Source organism: Sceloporus undulatus, chromosome 5 (assembly GCF_019175285.1).
Source record: "Sceloporus undulatus isolate JIND9_A2432 ecotype Alabama chromosome 5, SceUnd_v1.1, whole genome shotgun sequence".
NCBI classification, from domain to species: Eukaryota; Metazoa; Chordata; class Lepidosauria; order Squamata; family Phrynosomatidae; genus Sceloporus; species Sceloporus undulatus.
The window spans coordinates 89,370,052-89,391,741 of NC_056526.1; the positions used below are offsets into that span (position 1 = coordinate 89,370,052).

At 40.6% G+C, this 21,690-nt stretch overlaps 1 protein-coding gene across 1 annotated transcript in view; it reads left to right on the forward strand.

Annotated features, from left to right (window-relative positions):
• Window positions 1-2,213: 2,213 nt before the first annotated feature.
• Window positions 2,214-21,690, forward strand: part of LMNTD1 (lamin tail domain containing 1) — a 178,843-nt gene continuing 159,366 nt past the window's right edge. The window contains exons 1-2 of the mRNA XM_042469631.1: window positions 2,214-2,393; window positions 5,060-5,185. Coding sequence (XP_042325565.1) covers window positions 2,214-2,393; window positions 5,060-5,185 — 306 coding nt within the window. The remainder of the gene's footprint in view (window positions 2,394-5,059; window positions 5,186-21,690) is intronic.

Sequence of the window (21,690 nt, forward strand, 5' to 3'; positions counted from 1 at the left end):
TTTGCCATTAAAGACTCTACTATCAAAAAAGTGAACTGCTTAAAAAGTTATGTCCCATTCCCTGGTCTAAAACCTGCCAAGATCTGAGTGGAAGTAATAAGTTATTTTTAAAGTCTCCGAAGCACTTTTCATAAATATTAATTTATTAAACCACAGAATATCATTATTAGAGACTGAGTAGTGGTTAATATTTTATTTTGCACAATGGTAAAATAAAAAAGGTTGTGCAGTTTTTCAAAGATAATCTTGGAATGCTGGGCAACCATTAGATAACATTATGTCCATTTGCCTCATTAGGAAATTATGGATTTAAAACATATAGCATCGTTACACATTACGTAGGTTCTTCATGCGTAGTGCACTAGTTCAAAATCTAAAGTAAGAATATAATTGCTTCTGGCAGGTTCTGTGTAATGTTCTGCGTTTATTCAGTCAAACGTTACAGTGTTAATGTTCCTTGTTACCATGTGTGATATCTCCCTATCCACAATATCCTGCATCTATTTTCTGGTATAATAAATTGTTTTCTTAGCAAGGTGGTGAGGTATGCTGCGTGTGGAAGTGTCCTCAGATTGACTTGAACTGCAGGCCTTCTATGAACTGGGTTGGGCACCTTGAGTTATTGCATAAAGAACCCTTTATTTACAGTGGACCCTTCATATAGCAAGGACCCACCTCATGAATACCAAAATCCATGGATGCTCAAGTCCCATTATATACAATGGCATAGTAAAATTGTGTCCCTTATATCAAATAGCAAAATCAAGGTTTGCTTTTTGGAATTCATATCTTTTTGGAATATTTTCAAGCCTTGGATGGCTGAATCCATGGATAAAGAATCCGTAGATATGGAGGGCTGCCTGTATTTATTCAGGGGAATTATATCTCACCCTCCATTCAAAAAGGATCTCTAGCAGTTTACAGATTGTTAATTTGACAGTTGCCTGTTCTCAGTTTTACAGTCTAAAAAGACACAAAAGCAAAGAGGATGGTAATTGTTGAAGGGGATTAAGTCCACCAGAAGCTAGCTGCTGTTCTTGCCCTCAGAGGCCAGAGCAATGGCAGTTGGTATGCAGGGGGATACTGGAATCAAGCCACAAAACAAGCATTAAGACTCTGAGAGGTAGATGGGACAGGAACTGGACATTTTGAGTCAAATAATTACAATGTTTTACTCAGGAAATGAAAATCTAAGAAGAAATGAGGTAGCATCAATAGTAAGAAGAAATGTAGCAAAAGCAGTCAAGGGAAATAATGCAAAGCCTGACTGAATATCAGCAAGACTTCAGAGAAAACACATCAGTATAAGCATAATCCAAGTTTATGCTCCAACTACAGAGGCAGAAGAAGAAATTAAAAGATTCCATGCTGGCATCCAGAAGGAAATCGATCACCAAAACCAATATATGTTGATCAGCATAGGCAATTGGAATGTAAAAGTAGGAAACAGAGCAGAACCAAACACATTGGCATCACTAGGGGGTGTGGGGGATGTGGACAACACCAGGTGACACCCCAGAAGAGGGGTAACACCTGGTTGAACCCCCCCCCCACACACACACATACCTCGCATGTAAAGCTGCTCCGGGCAGTGAAAGAGATGCCTGGGGCACCCCTCCCTCCCTCCCTGGTTCAGTTTTACTCACATGTAAAGCCATGCTGGGCAGGAAGGTGAGGGTGTGTCCTTTTGCCCCACATCTGAAGCCCTTCCCCCAAAGCCCCGCCCCCACACCAGGTGACACCTCGGTGTGGGACCCCACTGACCAAACATTGTAGCAGAATTTAGCCTGGGATCAAGAAATGAAGCAGGAGAAACTGATTTTTGTGAGGCCAAAAGATTCACATTCTTTAGTTAACCATGGACATTTAGTATACATGGACATCACCAATATATGAAGAGAGCCTCAGAACCTCTGCAGGGATGGGGGACCGATTAGGATGGTCCGTCCCAGGAGGCTGATGGATCCGGATGGATTCCTGAGGGCTTTGGGGGAGTTTCCTGTCACCTCGGCAGGCGATTCTATTGAAGTTCTGGATGACCTTTGGAATGGGGAAATGGCCAGGGTTGTGGACACAATCACTTCTGAGCATCCTCTCTTATACAGTGGATCCAAACCAGCCCCCTGGCTTACCAGGGAGTTGATGGTGATGAAGCGAGTGAAACGGAGACTCGAGCAACATTGGTGGAAGACTCGAAGAGAATCTGACCAAACATGGGCTTGTACCTATTTGCATTTTCACAGAGCCGTCCAGCAGAGCTGTTCCAAGTGGTAAGGGGTCTTTTACGCACTCCCCCTCAAGTAGAAATTGCAGACCATTTGGTGGTCCTCTGCAAAGAATTTGCCCACCACTTTGCAGATAAAGTTGCTCTGATCCGCTCCGACTTGGATGCTGTAGTTGATATAGTGCCAGTGGATATAACCTTGGCACTTGCTTGTCCAGTGTTAATGGATACTTTTCAGTTTGTGCAGCCTGATGATGTGGACAGGATCCTTGGAGAGGTTATAGCCACCACATGTATCTCAAACCCTTGTCCTTCTTAGCTGATTAAGCAGGCGGGGGGGGGGGGGGTCTGACTGTGTGGGTGAAGGAGGTAGTCAATGCCTCCCTACAACAAGCCAGAGTTCTGTCTTGCCTAAAGGAGGCAGTTGTGAGGTCTTTATTTAAAAAGCCATCCCTGAATCCCTCAGTTTGTAGCTGTTATCACTCAGTGTCCAACCTACAATTATCACTCAGTGTCCAACCTACAATTTTGGGGCAAGGTACTGGAATGTGTAATGGCTTTCCAACTCCAGGGGAGTTGTCCCAATGCTACTTAACATATACATGAAACTGCTTGGAGAGGTCATCCAGAGTTTTGGAGTGAGGTGCCATCAATATGCAGATGACACCCAACTCTATTATTCCTTTCTACCTCAATTCAAGGAGACTTTCCTGGTTCCATGAGAAGACATTATTCACTAGAAGTGACAATAATGCTTGTCAAGGTAGAAGGTAGTAGGAAAAGAGGAAGACTGCATTGCATGTGGAGAGAATCAAAGAAGCCATGGCTCTGAATCTGCAAGACCTGAGCATGGCTGTTGATAACAGGGTGACTTGGAGGTCTGTCATTTGTAGGGTTGCTATATGTTGAAATCAACTTGTTGGCAGTTAACGACAAGTCCTGGCACTGACATTTGCTGGTGGGGAGTGGGTTAGGATAGCAATGTGGTTGTTCTTGTCTTTTCCCCTCCAAGTTGTAATATATATAGATAGAACCAGTATGCTTCATATTCAAATAATAATAAGGTTAGTTTTATATCCAAACTTTTTCAGTAATAGGTTTCTGATAGAACCAGTATGCTTCATATTCAAATAATAATAAGGTTAGTTTTATATCCAAACTTTTCCAGTAATAGGTTTCTTCAGCAGGGGCAAAAATTGACCAGATGGGAATGGAAGGTTAACAATTTCTTGAACATTGTGTGATCGTTTAATAAAAGCAATTCCCATCCTCTGAAATGCTCTTAAGCACCTGAGATTTCAGCACTTATAATTCAGTCTGACTTACCATTCAAGCATGGATTTGCTACCCAGTATGCCTTTGGCTGCAAATGAACTTCATTGTTAGTTACCGCAAGGCAGACATGAATAGTTCAAAGATGTCTCCACATTTTGTCTGCAGCTTTCCTTGCGTGGTGCTCTCATTATTCCAGGAAACTCTGCAACTTTTAATCAAAGGTAGGGCTTTATTGAGCTGGAAGTTATAGTTTACCAATGAAGTCCATATGTGCATGAAAGCAATATGTTTCTCCTGGGTCCCTACATTTAAAAATAATTGGGCTTGTCCATCTCTGCTGAAGTACTTTCTATCTCAGTGGATTAAATTTTATATGGCTTTAGTTAAATCCAGGAAGCCTGTGCAGTTTTCCTGTCATTTACTGGCAGGATATTATCCTCAAAGGCATGGAAGTACAATGGAATAAAACGTCTATAACAAGTATATTGTTTTTAAATTAAGAAAAGTATTTACTGGTTTACTACAGTTCATACCAGTTAGTTTTTAGTCATGCAAACTGGATTCCTTCATTATTAACTGATAGTGGATATGTCCACTTGCAATAGTGTACATGCAATGCCACAAGTAAATGTGTATGTGCAAACATAAATATGTGTGCACCAGTTTTGGATTATGCCTGTCACATTACCTTCCATGTATGCTTATCTCATGGTCTCTTTCTCAAGGCCAAACTACAAATAATGCCATCACTGCAAGTTCCATGATGTTTTATTTCAATAAATTAGGGTCTACTCAACCTTGGGTCCATAGTATACCAATGTATATGTCTGTGTGTATTCATGTATGTATATGTATGTGAACACTTTCCTTCCCCATTTCAGTCCCAACAAAAACCCTTCCCTTAAATTGGTATTATACAAGGGCCAACCCAAGTTGTTTTGCTACCTGAGGCAAAATATCCTCTCCCACAGACAAAGTGCAGAGTGCCCAGGCTGTACAATAGAGATGAGTAATTTCTGGGCTCCACATATTGTTGGACCGCACTCCCTATCAGCCCTAGCCAAAATAGCCAATGATGAGGGGTAAGGAGCACTGCAGTTCAACAACACTGGAGTCCCTACTATCTACAGGTCTGCCATAAACTTTACTATCTACAGATCTACAGGTTTTCTGTTCAGGTCTAACAGAGGTCAGTGACAATTCAGACTTAATTTAGATGAACTTTTCAGATATCCAGGATGGTGAACATTTGGACAATTCAGACTTAATTTAGATGAACTTTTCAGATATCCAAGACAGTGAACATTTGGACAATTAATCTGGTAATTCCAGGGTAATTATGAACCAGATTATGGAAAGTGATAGTAGGTTAATTACCTTTCATTTTACTCAGTGATGAAGGCTTAAATATAATACTTTTCAGCAGTGGCAGTCCATTTCCCTCCCAGAGAGCTTCCGTGTGTTGACTAATCAAGTGTTATAAGATCAAGTGATACAGGCCCTAAGTGTGAACTGGGATACCTAAATTGGTTGTCTCTCTTCCTTACTTTTCTTCTATAGCTTCTGGAGTTACACATGAGAATCAAAGGTGGTCGAGTCCTGGTGGATCAGGCACAAGAGGAAAATGAGAACCTAAAGCAACAAATCGAGGAGCTGAGTTTGGAGGCTGTGGTTCTACAGAGGAAGGTGAGATCAGTCAGAGAAAAGAGGCTGACAGTGACAGTTTCAAGAACAGATGTGGCTTAAACCAGGAGTTTAATATTGTTTCCACAGGTGCTTGCTTGAATGTGTGTGCATGTGTGTGTACTACACAACACCATTCACTACACAATGACTCTGTTAATTGGAATCCATATGAAAAGACACATCTATCTTTCCCATGTGCACAATAACACAACTGTTAATTTGCCACAAATTTCTTCAAACATTGGCACTGAAAGCAAGAATAAATGGCAAAGTCACTCATTTTTAAGAAAGAATTATTTGAAGTGAACGCCTAATGCAAATAGTTTTAAATAGACAAACTGTACTTGACCTCGTAAGAAACTGTGGGTAGAGTGAGGCTTTTTATTACTGTGAGCATTACAACATCTTTGCCTGCTCTTCTGAATACTGATTCACTAAAGTACATTCCAGGATACTTGGCAAGATAATAAAAGATATACATTGGGCCCTTGGATTTGGTTCCAGGATACCAAACAGGTACGTAGCCAAGGGAGGGGGGGTCCTTGGGGTCCAGACCTCCACTTCCGTTAGATAAAATGAATGGTGTGTGCCACCGCACTGTCATATCCAAGCCCCATTATAATGGTGGCACTTAGTCTGGACACCCCCCCCCCCCCTTCCCAAAATCCTGGCTACATCCCTATACCAAAATTCGTGGATGTTCAAGTCCCATTATGTACACCTTCATGTTTTATTCCTTAAAACAATAGGAACCACTGGTGCAAGCACAAGGCTGCATATTATCACACTGACATTCTCAATGAGTGACTGCAAATGGATTGCATAGCACTAGTCTTCAGACTTTTCATAATTGTGACCAATGTTTAAGCTAAATCTGCTTATGTTTTTACCAGCTATTGGTATGGTGATGGTATGGCTGTTGCAAGCTAATTAAATCAGATTGTGGTTACTGCCACACTATAGAACTAATGCAGTTTAACACTGCTTTATCTGTCATGGTTCAATGCTATGGAACCCAGGGATTTATAGTTTGTTGTGGCACTAGAGCTCTCTGACAGAGAAAGCTTTATCTGGCAATATGACAAATCCCAGAACTCCATAGCATTATCACAGTTAAAATGATGTCAAACAGCATTAATTCTGTGGTGTAGGAGCAGCTTGTGACTCAGTAATGGAAAACCCTCTCAGCATCATCACTGCTGATACCACTAACCTCATGGTGGCACTTCCCTCTGCAGCACTGCTTTACATGGCAGCCATCTGGAATTAGTTTTTTAGTGATCCAAATGGCTACCGTGCAAAATTGCCTGCCCCCAATTGCACAGGAGTATCTGTCATATTGGGAAATATGACATTGTGGGAAATATACCAGATGGATTATCAAGTTCTTAGGAAGGACCCAAATAGCAGCAACAGTAGCAATGCTGAGTGTGGTATGAGCAGTAGGCAGGTCTACATATTAGACCTGGTGGATACTCTTACAGTCCCCAGGGAAACGTGATCAGTGTCACAGGCCCTGACTAGTTTCTTTATCAAGTTGAAGAGAGTTGCTAGGTACCACAAAGTTACATATTTTCCTAGACCAAAACCAGGAATGATTAAGTATTTTAATGTCAAGTTGCTGCACGTACGACTAAGCGTTGGCAGAAGATGGGTTTGTAAGCGTACAGTTAGCATTTGCCAATGAACAATAGCAAACTAGCTTCCTGAACACGTTAAACACGTACCTCCAAATTTTGGAGATATATGTATCTTCTCTTTGCACTTTATATTTGCAAACATGGGTGTATCCATGGCAATCAGATTGCTACAACATAAGCTACTTCAAGGTATTCTAGTCCAAGATGATGAGGTATAAAGTGTTTAATTAAATGTACACCAGCTCTAAGTAAATGGGCTTTGCTTGTGCCCAAGATCTGTCAGGTTTTTTTAGTCATTTATTTGTTAGAGTTTATTTCCTCTCCCCCCTCCAAAAAAGATGGGACTCAAGGCAACTAGCTATAAAAGGAATAATACAAGTAAAGGTAAAAACATAAAATAGATTCCTTAGAACATTAGACAATTTTAAAAGTGATTTTTAAAAAATCAGTAATGATAATTAAGACAATGCTTGCTCATCTGTATTTTCATGCACAATAGTTTAACTACCAAACATCTGCCAGGATAAAAAGATATTTCCCTACTGGCAAGTGGAGAGGAAGGAAAGGTACAATTTAGCCTCCATTGCCAGGGAATTCCACAGTATTAGGGGGAAGCCACTGAGAATGTCCTGACTTTAGATCCGTGGATACAAGGCTGCCTGCTCTTGACAGCTTCTTCCCCAGTTGGAACAGTCAATTTCAGGGCCCACTGCCAATGGAAACACCATCAGTGATGGCCATGCCCTTATGCCCAAGCTTTCTGTGAGTACTCTAGGGAGTTGGCTGTCCACAGTGGATGCCCTGCCTCACTGGCAGAAAGGGTCTTTGCCCCCATCTCAGCCCCCTTCAACTGGGCAAACCCAGGGGTTAGGATTGCGCTCCCCAGGATTGTCCAAAGATGACCTTCACTTAGAAAATGCAAAAACAGATTCAAGAATGTGGTGTTTTGTTTTGTTTTTAATTGATTTTAGTTTAGGTGCATCATTTTTCAGCACTGGAGTCCTGAGCTATCCTCCGAAACAATAAAAAATCATAAAAATATAAATTAATCCCTTTCTCTCCTGTGAGGTTTCAACACATCCTGGTTACCAAGGAGGAACAGCTTCAAGAGAAAAGCCAGGCTCATAGATCTACCTCTGAGACATGAGAATTTCTTTCCAGCCAAGAATAGCCTCAGAGAAAGAGTTTCAGCTGTTGTATGTCAAGTTTACACGTAGACTCCATAAAAATTATATGCAGGAGGTTTGTCAATCCTAAAGGCGCTTTGGCGGCTGCATATCTGGGGAAAGTACTCTCTGATAATGATGTATGCAGATAAAACCCCTTACCTCTTTAAAGATAGGGTGCTTGCTCTTCAGTCTTTTTCAACACTTGGAAAGTCTTTCCAGTATGTCACTGAGGAATGCATATGCACTCCTACAGTTCCTAGCAACAATCAGAAACAACTGGAGATAGCTATTTGGACTATGCTAAGGCAAGAGCATATTTTAAAGCAAACTAGATTAAGAAAGACAGATCCAAACTCCAGTGTGTGGCAATGAGCTAGGAAAGAAAGGAGGTTAATGCTGCCTCTCCTCAGGCCTGGGTGTTCCCAATTGCCAGTTCTTCATGGGGGACAGCTGGGGATCATCACTAAAGGAAAGGCACCCCCCCCCCTTTCCATCTTCACGTGCAGCTGGTCCCAGTGGAAAGAGGAGATTTCAGAAACCGAGAGAAGCTGAGTCACCCATAGACACCCATCACTTGAATTTTTTTTAGCAGAACTTACAAATTGCCTCTCCCCAAGAATATTGTGGTGAAGATGTCAGTGGATCTGGAAGCGCTGTCTGTTTCTAGAAGCCTTTTGCTGTTTCACAGAAGCAAGGCATGACTTGATGCTGAAATCCTTTTGTAGTTAACACACATAGGCAAACTTAGGGCCCGAACAGACAGGCCAAAGTAAAGCTGCTTCGGGTCACTTTGGAGGTATGCTGTTTAAATGACACACACATCTTAAGAGCCCAGAAGCTGCACTGATGCTGCTCTATAGTACTTAGGACTGGAGCATGGCTTTGGCACAGCTTCTGGCCTCTTAGGACGCATGTGTCATTTAAACAGCATACCTCCAAAGTGACCCAAAGCAGCTTTATTTTGGCCTGTCTGTTCAGGCCCTTAGGTGTAGGTCCTTTCAAGATGATCTGCTTACCAAAGAACAAATGCGCAATCCTTATTGGTGTATTTTCTTTATGAAGCCAAGAAAAGGGTCCCCAAATGTGTGCAAGCTTTCAAGGTCAACAGGTTTCTTTGTAAGGCAAGATGTTACAAAAGGCATGGTGGGGATGGGGGAACACACATGAAGTCATAGGAGATTATCACATTAGCTTTGCTGCTGGGATAGACTCGGGATGTAACTTTCTTAAGACAGATCTTATTGAATTCACCCATCACCAGGCAGTATGCAGCCTGTATGCATCCCAGGCATCTCCAGGCTTGTCCTGCATTTTTTCAAGAACGGGAAAATCCCATTCTTGAAAAGCTGCAAGAGAAACCCTGGTTGCATATACGGGCTGCATACTCCCTGGTGATGGGTGAACGCAGTAAGATCCTCCTTAGGAAAATGACATCCTGGGTCTATCCCGGCAGAGAAGCTAATGCGATAATCTCCATACTGTTTGCATGATGTTCTGAAAAGGAATTTCTCTCTTGGGTCATCCTGAAGACACCATGATTTTATCACTGGGTTAACCTTTCCCCCTTTCACACATCCTTTTTGTAATGTTGTTTAGCATCAGTCTGATAGAGATTTGATGATCTTGACAGTTTGTACATGTTTTGTTCAATTTTGCTTGACATATCAAAGCAGTACACTAGTATGCATTTTGGTACTTTTTTTTCTTGTAACCAACCTGACTACCTTTGCTCTTTGTATAGCAAATCAGGACAGAGTTGTTGCTAATTTATTGCACAAGATCATGCAATGATGTTATTTCAGTTTTGCACTCTTGTCCTTTTTCCTCTTCCTTTCTTTCCTCCCTCATATGTCTTATCTTTTGGCTCGGATCCTGCAAGTTGGGCCTATGCTGTTTTAAATTTATGTAAAATACCTCACAGTATGAGGCACTACCTGACATATAAACAAATCATCCAGACAGTTTTCTTAAAGACAATGATTCTGCTCTGAAGATGCCAGTCTCTCCTGGCATTCAAACACCAGTGTAGTGCTCCTGGATAAATGTTAGTTCTTCCTTTGTGCCACTATTCTGGCATGACTGTCATGAGCAATGTCAAACTGGTGTCTGTGAAATAACCGAAGATATGTGAAAGTGTTGCAACTGTTCCTTCTCCTTCTGGACATGCACAGGCATATCATTCTGCAGTTCATAACATTGACATTCAGATCTTCAGCCCAGTCCATATTAGGTGTTGTGTTGAAAAATAAGTTGAAAAATAGTACTAGGTTCTCTCTCTCTCTCTCTCTCTCTTTTAATAAAAGAGAGAATGGTAGGTCTATCTGCCAAAAAAGTGAGAATTCTTATTTTGAAATGGGTATAAGGATACAAAGACTAATATTGTTTTATAACCTGTCTAACACTAACAAAATAACACTGCTACAAATATAAACTGATCATATTCTAGTTTTAATGGTGCAGCCTGTCCCAAAGAATTCTGGGACTTGTAGTGAAGTAAAAGAAAGTTCTCTGCTTTGATATCATAGTAACCATGATGTCATAGTGTGGAACATCACTATATGCAGACAGCGTTTTCCAAAGAAAATGTAAACTTTTAAGCTCAGTTTTAAAACATCTGCTCGGTAGTACCTTGATTCATGGCAAGAGAGAGTTTTCATCTGTCCTAATGGAGTTCCTCCAATCAGTAAGTGTTTTTCTCTATTAATATCCAGTTTTCAATGCTATGTTATTATGCAGAAGATATGTGCTTGTCATTCTATATGATTTCAAATGGCACAGTCATACTGTATTACCAGGGAATTAGGACATGGCTTTTATGGTGTATTTTAGTCTCGTGGTTTAAAAAACAAGCCAAAATCAAAGGCCTTTAGGGCTGAAGGGAGGGGTATAAATACAACAACAACAACAACAACAACAACAACAATTGCCAACGGGAAAGTTTCATTTCATTTTTAATGATTAACTCAGTAAGAGCTGAGCTTATATAGGGCACTATTTTGGCAAGGGATCAGCAGGTGAGTGGAAGGAAGATTTCAGTAAGTATCAAAGATATTTTGGACCAGATAGAGAATCTTAGCAAGGTTTAGATTATTGTTATTTATTAGCAATGATACTTTATTACTATTCCTTAATGTGGTGATGATGGTAATGATAGCCTGCTCTTAGATGTTGTCCAGATTAAACTGTACAGAAGAAACAGTGTATTTAGAAGTATTTTAAGGATTGCTTAAAAAGAAAGAAATATTAATTACCATAGCAGTCTTTTTAAGCATCAGATGATCATTCCAATCAGTTAATTTTAGACAGGCTACAAAGAAGAAGGAAATGTGTGTCTTGACACGGATGCTACTATACAAGGCTATTTAATTGTCAGGCTTGAGATATGGGTACTCCTGAGAAAAATAATTTCTCAGCTGCAAATCACAGCAAACCTGTGTGGCTGCAGTTTTCCCAGTCCATTCCTGTGGTTGCTGGCTCTTAAATATGCTTGTTTTGATCTGTTCTGTGCCCCAATAGGCTGCACAGTACTCATAGACTTATTCAAAGAGCCTGGGGCAATGAACATGCATGTACAAATTGCCGCGGTGACAGACCTCTTTCATTCTACCCAAATATAGCTGGTTGGTGCCATTTAAATTGCCATAGCCGCACATATAGAATCCTGGAATTTGCAGTTTTGGGTGATATTCTCTACTAAAGGGCTCCAATGCCTCACCAAATTACAATATTGTGTACCTTGAAAAAAAATTAAGAACTATATGAACAATCTCTCTTGTAAAAGAAGGCAACACTGCCTGGGTGTGGATTATATAAAGGGAGGGAACCTGTATTGTACAAGTAGGTAGAATTATTGTGATGGTATCAATTTAACTTTTTCTGTCATGGAGACTGCAGTGTTAGGTTTAACAGGAAACTAGATGACAATCTGTCATACAAAGCACCACATCCTTTAAAAATGTAATTGAATTGCATCCCATCTCCACAATGCCAGATTATCATAGTATATGTGCAGCAAGCCTTTGAGAACTGAATGCATCTGCAGCAGTGGAAAATGCTGGCAAAGTGAAGGAAGAAGCCTGCAAGTAGATAAGAGAACAAATTATAGACATTGCAGGCGTCACAATATGTCTAGTCAGAACTTCAGAGCAATGACTGAAACAGTAGACAGCTCAAGATGTAACAAATAATAATAATAATAATAATAATAGTAATAATAATAATAAATTAATCTGAAAGGTTGTGAAAATGGTGATATAAAAATTATGATGAGACTTCAAATTGATTCAAACTGACAAGTTATTAGAACATAATATGCCAGACATAACTGGTCAAGAAAAAGAAAAACTTACAAATTGGGATTCAGAGCCTCTGGAAAAATAAAGCAACTGTGGCTCCATTGGTGATAGGTGCTCTGGGAGCAATTCTAAATGGACTGAGAAAACATTAGGGTAAAATTGTCATCGGTAAGATGACAGTAGACACTTTGAATGTTCCACATTATCCAGTCATGCTGTATGATTCCAAGATTCTTGGATAGAATCTGAATCAGAGATGGTCTAAAACTCCTGTCAGTAACACTTGATGGACTGTGAAACTGAAAGGATGATTTGTATTGCTTTCCTGTATGAAGTGTGATATCAGATTTTTTTTTTCCTGTTGCCTCCCCACCATACATGAGCAAATCACATTCTCTCAACCTCAGGTGAAGACAATGGCAAACCTCCTCTGAAGAAAACATGCCAAGAAAACCCCATGATTGGTTCATCTTAGGGTAGCCATAAGTTGGAAATGACTTGAAGGTACACAGCAACAAAAACAAATTGATTAAGAACCGGAATAGAGTTTAGACGGAAATTGTTGGTTATCATCAGTGTACTGGTGCCACCAAACTCCAAACAACCTCTCCCAGTTATGTGTACATATATGTGCATTAAATAGCATTAAGTCATCCCATTGGGCCATAGCTAAGGCATTGAACAGGGGCCCCCCAGCACCAAGTTATGAATTTGCCCATCTAGGAAGGACCAAAACCATCATAAAACAATGCTTTCAAGTCTTGTTCCGGACAATGTACCAGAAAGCTACTGTGATCAAGGATATCAAAACCTGCGAAGACACTCAGCACTGATATTTCCCTTGTCCACAAGAAAAGAGATTCCATATAAACATGAGGAACAACTTCCTGATGGTAAGAGCTGTTTGGCAGTGGAATATGCTGCCTCAGAGTGTGGCGGAGTCTCCTTCTTTGCAGGTTTTTAAACAGAGGTTGAATGTCCATGTGTTGTGCATATTTTGATGGTGTACTCCTGCATGACATGGGGTTGCACTGGATGGCCTCTGAGATTGCTCACACAAAGGGGTGAGTGGAAACATCAGGCAGCTACTTCTCAATCAAGAGGGGATAGACGCCTGTCAATCCAAGTGGCTGTTTACTGGTAATTGGGGTTCAGGGGACTTTCACAGTCCCCATGTAGCCTCTCAACTACAGGTTATGTAGAAATTGTGAATATGTAACTGTTACAAATGCATAACTATAGGTTACATATTTGTAACTGTTCAATAGGTTTCTGGTCCCTTTCTTTAAAAACCTTCAGTACTTGAAAGCCTGTCAAAATAAAAATAAGTTTTCACCTCCCAGTTGGAAGAGCTGCAAGGAGGGGTGCCAATTCTAACCTCTCTAAGAAAAGGGCTTCAGAGCCTAGCCGCAGCTGTTGAGAAGATCCATATCCCAGATGAATTGAACTGGTCATCTTCAAAAGTCTTGAAGCCGTAAATACAGTGTCTATGCGAAACAGTCAATAATACTTATGCAATCTGTGTATTTTCAGTAAATGTATAAATCTGGCAATGGAAGCAAGAGATTGAGTAATATGTTTATCCCTTGCTTAATGGCAATGTGAATTTATGCAGATCAGCCCCCAGTTGATACTTCAGCCAAGTTACCTATGTGAAGAAGATGCACTTAAAACATGAAAAGTACAACAATTTGATTTCTGGTGTTTTCTAATGCACACGTAGTCTCTGTTTCTTAATCTGTATTACTCCCTGCTGGTGGGAAATTCCATTAAATGGCATATCCCACTGAGAGCAACAACAAGCCTTGTTAGCTGAAAAGTGATACATGAGGCCATTATATGCTTTAGTTGAAGTGTCACAATACCATGCTTTTGATGCTATGAATTTGAACATTAAGTTAGATTCAGTCACAGTGGCAAAGATCCCAGCACATTGTTATTGTTGCTGTGTGCCATCATGTCTTTCTGACTTAGGGCAACCCTAAAGCAAAGTTATCATTTTGGTGGGTTTCCTTGGTCAGATTTGTTGGGGGGGGGGGGGGGTTGCCTTTATCTTCCTCTGAGGCAGACAGAGTAGTATGATTTACCAAAGGACATTCAGTGGGTTTCCATGGCCAAGTAGGAATTTGAACCCTGTTCTCCAGAATATAGTCCAGTGCTCAAACCATTACACCATGCTGGTGTGATCAAATATAAGATCAATCTGTGATGTTTCACAAATGAGAATAATTGTGTATATACATGTGAGTCTAGTTGGCCCTCCACATTTGCAGCTTTGATTTTTGCAGATTTGATTAATATGTTTAATTAATATTCCCGGATTTGATTGATATGTTTTCCCTAGGCATCTCTAGGTCCTCCAGCACAACTCTATGGTCAACTTCCACCAGAAGTTGCACTGGAGGATTTAGAGATTCCTAGAGAAAATACTTCTCTAGGGATTTGTAGTTCCTCCAGCCTAATTCTGTGGTCAGCCTCTGGCTGATGGTGACCATAGAGTTGCATCGGAGGACCTAGATATTCCTAGAGAGGTGTTCTATCAGGTTAAAAAAACAGTATTTTTTTATTTGCAGTTTCCCCTGGGCCCCTAACCCCAACGAATGTGTAAGGCCTACTGTATATGTGTTTTAAAATACCATAATATTGTCGTATTTATTCCTAATGACATTCTTATTTTTGCAAGGAGCGTGTGGGTTTTTTTTAATAACTTTCAAATTTGCTAGGTATTGCCCTGATGAATCAAATAAAACTCCCATCTTTGGTTCCCAACAAGGCTAGATACCTCTGGGTGCTCACCAGGAGAGCAAGATGATGGTGGTCTTCTCCTTTTGTTTGTTCCAGCATCTGGCATTCAGACACATTCTACTTCTATAAGTGGAGGTACATTCAACTACTAAAGGCTGATACATTGGCACCTCTTTTTTAACTTTCACGTATGTAAGGGGAGACGTTTCAGAAAAGGAGCGGCTTGGGAAGGGAGATTTGAATTCTACCTACTACACACAGTGGTCTCCATCCAGGTTGAGGTTGTGCACATGTCTGTGAATAAAAAATATAGGATTCCTCACATATATTTATATGTATGTATATTATATTTATATAATACATCAACTGAATTTGCACATCATCACAAGCCATGGTTTGTTGAAATTTGGCTTGCTGTGATGCGTAAACATCTCTCTGCTAAGACATATTTCTTAGCCAGGTAGGAATTGCAATCTAAACCCATAGTTTGTTCTTGGCTTACAAGTTTGGCTTCTTGAAACAATGGCTTGTTAGAACCTCCAAACCTGAAGCTATCAGTTTTCTTTGGCTTGTTTCCCGAGCAGCTCATCTTGAAAGAGGAGCTCACAAAAGGGGCAGGAAAGAAGCGAACCAGAGACAAAACAGAAATGGGAAAGACAAGAAGACCCAGTTTGTTTGAGTCTCAATTGCTGTACATAATTTAAGCAACAAACTATGGTTAATATAATGCATGGCTTACTGCAATGTATGAATGAACCCATTGTGTAGTTAAACCTTGGTGATACAAGTATTCTCTATTAACACAGTCAGGAGATAGCTTGAATGCCAAGTTATGAGGCCCACTGAAACCAAGCCAGGAAGGTTATATAGCTCATCAGTGAATCTTATAATTGGTACATAGAGAGAGCTTGCAGCATCTTTGAGACTAACTGAAAGAAAGAAATTGGCAGCATGAGCTTTCGTAGGCTTCAGTATACTTCCTCAGATGCATTTTGCTGTCAATTTCTTTCTTTCAGTTAGTCTCAAAAGTGCTACAAGATCTCTGAACATACCGATTCTACAGACTAACATGGTTATAAGTTTGAATTCTATTCTTATAATTGGTGTCTTTGTAAATGTTATGTTTCATTCAAATATTTGGGATTTGTTTTTAAGCATAGGCTTTTTTGCTCATCCATTTCCATCTATATAAAATAATTGCCAGCCAGAATAGGTGGCAATGTGTTGGATAGACCAGTGATTTAAAACAGTGCTTCTTAACCTCACACTGAGGACAGGCACTTTTCTTTTACCGGTCTGTCAGGGACCATTGTTATATTTATTCATTTTAGCTACAATTCTTTCTTTCTTTCCTGGAAGCTTTCAAGTGGCTGGCAGCTGATGGTTTGTGGATTACTGTGTCATTGTATTTAATGGGACTTGATTTTAGCATTCATGGGCGTCCAGGAACCAAACCCCAGCAGGTACCAAGGGCCCACTGTAGTATCATCCAAAGAACATTTACTTGCTTCTGTGTAAACACAGATAAATTTAGTCTGGACAACATTTTGATACATACATACATACATATATATATATACACACACACACACATATATATCCCCCACTATAATGGACCCTCCTGGGTATGTGCAAAAATGCTGCATCAGAAATGGTTTATTTACTCTAGAAAGGTTTTCAGCCTTTCGGATAGATGGGTCTCTAAAATGAAAACACACCAAATATATAAAAGTAAATGGAGCTGGACGGGGGGAAGACAAGAAGATCTCAAGATTTTATTTATTCAAAGGAAACCCTTTCACTGCACTATCTATAAATATGCATAATATTTTTAAAAGCCTCGAGACAGACAGGTTTATTGTTGATTGCAGCATTACAAGAGTCCTTGAAAGGGAACTTTAAAAAAAATAACAATATTTAAAATGGAAACTATTGGGGAGCAGCATATATTACTCCGAAATAGCCGAGGGCTGCCTCTTGTAGCAAAATGCATAATGAAAAGATGCCATCCGGTTCAAGCAAAGGGAAATGAGCACATTATAGCAATCTTCAGAGAGAGTGTTTATTCGTGCATTAATAAAGGCGGTAAACAGGGCAATGATATATTTAGCTCAGACATGTAGCATTTATTCCCTTTTCATCCCAGCACTTTGAGAAGCCTGAAACTCTAGTGTGTTTCTCAGTCTTAATGAGTTATTATGAGTTAAACCTGGGGCCCTAGAAGGGATGCAGGAAACTCTGCATAAAAGGGACCCAGGCATCTCTGCAGCTTGGTTCAGATACAACGAGAAACCGTATTTCCTTTTCTACAAAAATGAGCCATGGCAAGCCTTAGGGTTCTTCACTCACCTTTTTCTGTTTATGCCTTGAAAGAGAAGGTCAAAAGTTCTACTTTGGATTTTCTAACAATCACAATTTGCTGTGACATCTGAAGTTAAGGAACTAATTTTTGTATAAAATATGGCCAGTGAGTGGTTCAGACTGTGGGTTCAGATGCTAATGTGTCCTTAACACAATGTCTATACCTGGGGTTGGAAAGTCTATGGCCTTGCTTCTGTTAAACCTTTCATAGAATCATAGAGATGGAAGAGACCACAAAGGCCATCCGGTCCAACCCCCTGCCAAAGCATACCCGACAGATATGTAGTGCATGATGCAATGCAGAGTGTTCCTGCCACAGGATTGTGACCAAGCTCCCTGGAAATGTATTGGCCAAGGGGCAGACACAGGGTAGCAAAAGCATGAAAGGTGGATGCCCACAACCGACATCATAAGGCAGTGTCCAAAAACAAAATAACTGCAAAAGTAGTTGCACACGTGGAATAAAAAATGTCCTGAAATGTACAAAGGCAGCTATGCATTTGGCTAAGGATAAATACAACTCTGGTAATTGGTGAGAATTACAAGAAAATGCATCAGGGCAGGAGAAACTTTGCTTGGAACATGAAAATAAAAGTAGTCAGCCCTCCATATCCATTGATTTTTTTTATTCATGGATTCAAGCATCCATGGTTTGAAAATATTCAAAAAATACATAAATTGCAAAGAGGAAACCTTGCTTTTGCCATCTTATATAAGGGACACCATTTTACTATGCCATTGTATTTAATGGGACTTGAGCATCCACAAATTTTGGTATCTAGGGGATCCTGGAAGCAAACCCCAGAGAATACCAAGGACCCACTGTAATATGTATAGCAATGAAAATCATCACATCCCAATACACCTGGCTAGTCTGGATGAGTCCTCTCTTCCAGAATACTCCATTCTGGTCCACTTCTATCTCTTTTTTCCTGAAGAGCCAGTCAGCATTCTGTGTCCGCATGGCAATAGTGCCAGTTTTGCCATGTAATCATCCACCTTTGGAGAATATAGTCATTGTTAGTATTATATATACAGGAAAACCACTGGATGGATTTTTCTTGCCATCGTTTTTCTCCTCCTTTGCCCTTTATCGCCTGTTTGTTCAGCTCTTAGAGCCTTATCATATGAGCAAGGAAAGCTGAAACAGATCAGGAGAGTAGCAATTTTCTCCTTGCCTCTCTGCATGCCATTGTAGCACTTCGATTTTCTTCTTCAGGGAGATAGTCGTAAAAGTATGTCTTTTGTCATGCTGGAAAAAACTATTTGGTAAAAGGCATGCTTTTATGACCATCTCCCTCAGGAAGGAGAAAGAATGTGCTATGATAGTGTGTGGAGAGACACTGATAAAGCTGCTACTCTTCCACTCTCTTTCAGCTTTCTTTTTTCATGCAATAAGGCTCTACATTGCAGTGACCCATAAGATTTTGTTGGGATGCATATTGATATTTAATTAAAAAAAAACATGGGTTGCTACAGACAATCGAATAACGGTTATCAATACTGAGATTCAAAATATGTGGGCAGGAAATGGACAGAAAACAATGCTGAACTGTATTGAAGATACGTTTGGTTATTTCCCCCCACCCCTCGAAAGCTTCAAATGCACTTTATGAAGCAAATATTAAAATTAAAAGTATTCAGAACAGCCTGAACAAGCTCATTATTGATGAGATCATTTTAAAAAATAACAGAAGCATTCCCTCAAGGGAAAGCAAGCTTGATAGAAAATAAAACACGATAAAATAAATGACTTTTTGCTATTTCTTCACCATCTTCCCTTTATTTCTCTCCTTCCTATATATGATGCACTCAGCACCACTACTTGGCTGGTTGACAAATATGACTATTAAACTCGGTGAGATCGAGTCATTTAGTAAATGGTTGCTCCAGACTAGAGGGCTAAAAGACACAGTAGTTCTGCAGTGAGATTTGAATGGCTTTGCTGGTATAGTAATGTTCCCAGAGGTTCTGCATTCTACTTGAGATTATTCCTAGCTTGTTGATAAAGTTCTTGCTAGCCTGGAGTATGAGCGTAGCCATCTTGTAAATTGTCTATTATCTAAGGCACTTTAAAAAATAATCAATATTATTATTGTTGTTGCTTCTATTGTATATCCTCCAACAATTCACAGAGGAAAACCAGGACACATATGCCCAAGCAACATCATAATGTGGTCAGAAGCATGTGGCCAGACAAAAGTTATTAATGAGGGAGAACATATAAAACTATTGTTTTAAGCAGCAGAATCCTGAAATTTATGTACTGAGTTTAGGAAAGCTTGAAAAAAGAATGAGCCTACTGCAAAGGGCAAAACTCTCCCCCCGCCCTAAATTAATTGAATTTAAACTGCAGCCGGCCCTCCTTCCCCACAGATTTTTTTATCTATGGATTTGAGCATTCACAACTTGAAAATATTCAAAAAAGTATAAATTCCAAATAGCAAACTTAGGCCCGATACATACGGGCACTTTGTGGCGTGGCGGCGGCGATTCCAGGGCTTGGGAGTGTGCATCAACCACACGCTCCCGAACCCTAGTACGTTCAAGTGGCACCATTTTCAAGTGGCATTGCCCACATGGGGGATGTATTGATGACATGTAGTTGTCTCAGCACCCACATGTCTCTAAAAGGAAGCGCCTTCGTAAGGGCTGTGACTCAGCTCTTACGACGTCACAAAAAAGAGCTGCTCTAGGCAGCTCCTTTTTTGCTGTGCAGCGGTGCCGCACCATTTGGTTGTGACAGCAATGCTGCACAGCAAAGAGGGGTGGCTCCAGCTCGCCTTTCCCCGGCGGTCTGTCAAGCCCCATAGATTTTGCCATTTTGTATAACGGACACTATTTTGCTATGCCATTGCATTTAATGGGACTTGAGCATCCATGGATTTTGTTATCCACGACGCGGTGTGTGTGTGTGTCCTGGAACCAAACCCTAGAGGATAACAAGTGCTCCGAGCTCAGTTGCCCATCATTGGCTTAAATCCACATTGCTATTTCCATCAAGTACTCAATGGTCAGCACTTGTATAAATTCCATTGTACCTAGGTGTTGGTGATGATCATTGCTGTCATCTTCTTTCACAAGGACTGACTTAAACTGAGCTAATGGCTTGAATTACAAAGCCAGCATTGGTGTTCTTGCTGGAGATTCTGAGCATTGTGGTACGGAAAGTAATTTCCCCAAGCTTTGATCCTGAAGTAATTAGGAAGGCATTGTGGGAGAGAGGAAACAAGCCAGGGGCTGTGAGTAGGCAGAGACCAGACAGGCATTTGGGGCTTTGAGTGAATGCTCCCATTTCCTGTGTCCTGGAGGCGGCTGGTCCTACTTGCAAGCTACTGCAGTTGAAACAAGAAATGATTTTTCACTGGCCCATGTTCAAGTGTGTCTCGTTTCATTCAAACATTGCCCTCCAGCTTGCCCTGCTTGCTTTCTTTTCTGGCAAGAGCATCCAAATCAAAGATGCTCAACACAATGGACGACTGAAGTTTAAGGTTCCATAATACAGGGTTTGCATCTTTTGCAGCCACCAGTAACCTCTCGACCTCAAATATAATGTGTGTAGTCGGCGGCTGTAGCTCCACCTGGCACGCTGCCAGTGTCAAATTAATTTCCTTCCCTGTAAAACTGCTCTGGTTTCATAGCATGAAGCTTTGTTGTTCAGCTGTCCTGGGTTGAATGGGTTTCTGTTTTCCACATTGCCTCTTCGATGACGGCAAGATTCCAAGAAGAGGTTCTGCATTCATCTCTCTTCCAAGTGGTAACTTAGCTATGAGATCATTGTTAAACTGTGGGGGCAGAGAAAAGTCAATATGAATGTTAATATTAATTGTCATGCTGAATTGGATCCAGTCCTCCTTAGACGGCCCCCCTGAAATCAATGAGTCTCAAGTTACTTATGAATAGTTTGTATTGAGCACAACAATGCCTGGGCCCACCCATTATTATTGGGGCCTGCTCCCTGTGTGACTCACAGATGCAATATCCATGCCAGTAGACGGGACCACTGCTGCTTGTTGAATGGAATTTGTATCACATGATTCAGCCCTATGCATGGTTATTCCAGATTTTAATGCCTGAAGCATCTGTATTGGTTTGAAAACTTCAAATGTTTGTATACCAGCAGGCCCCACAGTCTGAATTACCCACCTTAAAATCAGGTTCCATTTTGGCAACCTGAGCTGCATCTACATGCAGAATTAATGCAATTTGACATCACTTTAACTGTCATGGCATTCTGGGATTTGTAGTTTGTTGTGGCCCCAGAGCTATCTGACAGAGAAGGCTAAACATCTCAC